This window comes from Amphimedon queenslandica, unplaced genomic scaffold (assembly GCF_000090795.2).
Source record: "Amphimedon queenslandica unplaced genomic scaffold, v1.1 AMPQUscaffold_9420_Cont18550, whole genome shotgun sequence".
Taxonomy (NCBI): Eukaryota; Metazoa; Porifera; class Demospongiae; order Haplosclerida; family Niphatidae; genus Amphimedon; species Amphimedon queenslandica.
This window is the reverse complement of record NW_003550308.1, coordinates 1-3,660: the sequence shown is the minus strand read 5'-3', so window position 1 is coordinate 3,660 and position 3,660 is coordinate 1. Positions and strand designations below refer to the sequence as shown.

Sequence of the window (3,660 nt, the reverse complement as noted above, 5' to 3'; positions counted from 1 at the left end):
ATTGACAGTAAGTATTATTTTATCATAACAACCTTACTAATAGGAAGGCTATTATTCTTGTCACTTTCATATTCATCCAGAACAGAACAAAAAGATATATGTGTTATAATAGTGTGATTTTTGTCATCTGCCTTTTCTAAAGAGATGTTGAATGTAGCCATTAGTTCAAAATCAGTAATTTGCATTATATTGCTTGTATTAAAACTCGCATTACTATCAGTACAGTTCATTAATACATCATTGATGCATGGTTTTTCAGAGTCTGATCCTGTCAACTGTTCAAGCTATTTTAAAAAGAACCATTCACAACAGCTATAGTAGATAGATAGAACATACTATGATAGTTATTGAAAGTATCCAATTTTGGTTTTTGTCACGGCTTCTGTTGTCGATTTGAGTTTGTACAATGTTATCTATAATAAACATGAATTAAAATCTGTTGCAACAAGCGTAACAGGGTAAAAAAATATTCCTATAATTAATTTCACCACCTTGCAAGAACAACTTGGTCATTATTAAGACTTATAAAGGTTCTCTCTACCTTATAATGCTTCTAGAGAAGTCTTTAGACAGTATCTATATGCTCTCTTGCTGTTAGAAAGCTCTTAACTTTGTCCCATGTGTAAGCCGCCATTTTGTTTGCCGTGACCACACCCACTCACGTAAAGGAGCGTGGGCGGGTGGTTGCTAAGGCTTGTTATTTCTCCAATACAACATGTATAGAAGAAATGTAAGTGTGGATATACAATATACATAGCGCAACGGTGAATTCAATTATAGGAACGACCTGGGGGCGAAGCCCCCAGGTCGTTAATAACACATCCTTACATTTTGTAGTATTTAATTTGATTTTGCTTAATTCGCCTTCTCCAACCTCATTAACAGCTGCTATGCTAATACAAAGATTAGTTAGATTAAGATTATCAAATTTTTCAGGACAATAGTACCACTCTGCTATACTGACATTAGTTTGAACTATTATGTTACCGTTGTTATCAGTGACATTAATGTTATATCTCAAGATATCAAAACCAGCCAGAGTAAATGGGGGTGTCCAGTCAAAATCATAACAGGAGTCATTCTCTAATGTCCTCAAACTTTTAACAGGTGCTAACTTACCTTGTACTCGGAGTATCACTGAAGAAGGACTAAAGTCACCAATACCAAATCCAAATGCAACACATTGTACTTCAGTGTCATTGAATGGAGCCACTAGTCCTGGTATAATGAGAGAAGAGACTGGTGTTGCTGCTCCATTAACAATAACACCAAGTGAGGTCAATGTTGAAGCTGATACTGTTCCATTTAATATCCAGTTAATAAGAACAGCTGAATGATTTGATGAACAGTTAAAGACTGCTGTATCTCCTTCAGCAATAATAGGAGGCTCAGGAGATAAAGTGAAGGTAACTTCTACATTGCCTAAAAATTCAAATTTTATGATTATATCTATAATAGACAGCACTGAGTCAATTTAATGGGACTCACTCGCTATTGGATTAGATTTTGACAACAAAGAAAGAAGCAAAAGAAGTAGATCTAATACCTACGTCAAACTATAACTATAGCAACATAGCTATTTCCGAGCATTACCTTTGCCATACTCACTTATACCAGTATTTTAGCTTGAAAGATTTAGCCTCGGATTTTTAGTCTCGCTAGCCAGACCCTTGGTCTGCTGCTGTGATAGAGAAAAGATGCGCTGCCGCTGCGTGCCTAGATCTATTAATATTATTCATAGTCAGGCTCCGCCTAACTCTATTGTATAATTTGTATTGTTTGACTATTTTGTGACATCTTTTCATTGTTGACTACACAATGCATTGTGAATAAATCACAGAATAATAAATAGAAAATCATCCATGAATCTCAGATCCGGGTGGTCTGATAACTGACTGGCACTGACTGTGTCCAACCATAGATACTTTAATATGGTCCAACATTGAAAACTCCATGATTGTAGACTAGGTTATTGTAATTTTCAAAGCTAGGAAAATAAAAAAGTTTGTTGATTTTCACCCAACCAATCCCCACTTTACACACTGTTTGTCCTTGTAGGCTATAATATGTTCATGAAATCCTCTTGATCCTTTTCCTTCTTAATTTTTTTGGGTGTCAGGACTATGGCACCTCATCACAGATCTGTGTTGTAAATGCTCCCCCAACTTTCTCACTTCTAAACTTCTTTTATATAATTATTCAGACCCTCAAGGTCACTATTTCTTTCCTAGTTCTTCACACTGTCTACTCCTTGTAAAGTTATGCGTATTACGATGTTGTTATCATTATACTATTTATAGGAATCAATTTTACAGATAAAAATAGAGTTCATAATAGGAACCCATTTTGAATGATCAAATCCCAATAATCATGCATGAGTAATGTGCATTTTATATTACAGTATTCCACAAGTCACTAGCAACAATTTTTGTTGGAGTGGAAGTAAGTCGATGTGTTATACTGACTTTTGCATGACACTCCTACAATACTGCTGCATGGTGTAGGCGTAAGCTGTTGATACATCCATGCAGCTTCCTACAGTTATTATGTTACATACAGTCACTGTGAGAAATTTTAACATTTTAATAGACAAGTTATGTAACCATAATAATCATAATTATAACAATTACACAAGTGAATGATTGAGTGTTATTCTATTAAAACCAGTTCTTATATTATTAGTTGTATATACTGTTGAATATTGTACTCCATTGATAACTGGTGGGCTATTAACCATAGTAACAGGTCGAGGATTATACCAACAATTCTCATCATTATAAAGAGGAGGAGGAGGGAGAGGGGAGGAAGGGAAGTCCAACTGAGCATATTCACTACCATCAGTTGGTCTTGCTGAAAGAGGTGGAGTAGCTTCTGATGAAACGTTCAGCCTTGAAGGCTACAATGAAACAGAAAGACAATATGAATACTAAAGCTTACAATAATCAACATTCAATCACAATGAATGACTGGTATTCAAACAATAAATGCATTCAATATGTATCTTACTATTATGACACTCTGTGGTCTATCAAATGGCTCAGTTGCTATATTGAGTGCTGACTCATAGGATGGTGGAGGTGATAATTCATCAGCTACAGGTAATGATGCTAGCTGATTCACTGCAGCCCATGCTGACAATACTGGTGTAGGCCTCAATGAGGACTAGAAATTGATAAATAAAACTGATTCGTAAAGCAACTACAAATGCACTAAGTAATAACGTATTTAGCTACACTACAATGTGATAATAGAGTCTAATCAGTGCTGTACATTAATTTCAATGCAATATAGATATGGTCTCATAATGATAGGGGCTTACTCTTGTAGTCTGTGGCTATACTGATGAATTATTATTATCTCTCAATATTAACCCAGTGTCTGATTTTGAACTGTAAGGAGATAGAAAAATATTATAAAAAATCAATCATTTTATTAGCTGATATTTGGAAAACATTCTATTTCTCATCTTCTATGCATTAAAATATTTTTAGGCAGTTTAAGTATAAGTGCTACATTGAGGAATGACTTACTCTCATGAAGGTAGATCTGTTGTCACTGCTGATGGTGATGAGATGAAGAAGGGAGAGTGAGTGATGGAGATGCATGTTAATAAATGGTGGTTGGTGGATTATTAACCATTTATAGAGCTTGCATGGCCAG

General features: G+C 35.1%; 1 protein-coding gene and 1 long non-coding RNA gene across 2 annotated transcripts; both read right to left on the bottom strand.

Annotated features, from left to right (window-relative positions):
* Positions 1-14: 14 nt before the first annotated feature.
* On the bottom strand, positions 15-1,680 carry LOC109590822 (uncharacterized). Its single transcript, XM_020006695.1, has 5 exons — positions 1,594-1,680; positions 1,489-1,546; positions 829-1,422; positions 337-413; positions 15-284 (listed from the first exon to the last, which is right to left on the bottom strand). The coding sequence occupies exons 1-5, from the start codon at positions 1,600-1,602 to the stop codon at positions 15-17; spliced, it is 1,008 nt and encodes a 335-aa protein (XP_019862254.1). The 5' UTR covers positions 1,603-1,680.
* A 945-nt stretch (positions 1,681-2,625) lies between these two features.
* LOC109590821 (uncharacterized) lies at positions 2,626-3,378 on the bottom strand. The gene is made up of 3 exons (XR_002189514.1): positions 3,320-3,378; positions 3,007-3,162; positions 2,626-2,896 (listed from the first exon to the last, which is right to left on the bottom strand). It is a non-coding gene; the product is annotated as an uncharacterized LOC109590821 (long non-coding RNA).
* Positions 3,379-3,660: the final 282 nt, after the last annotated feature.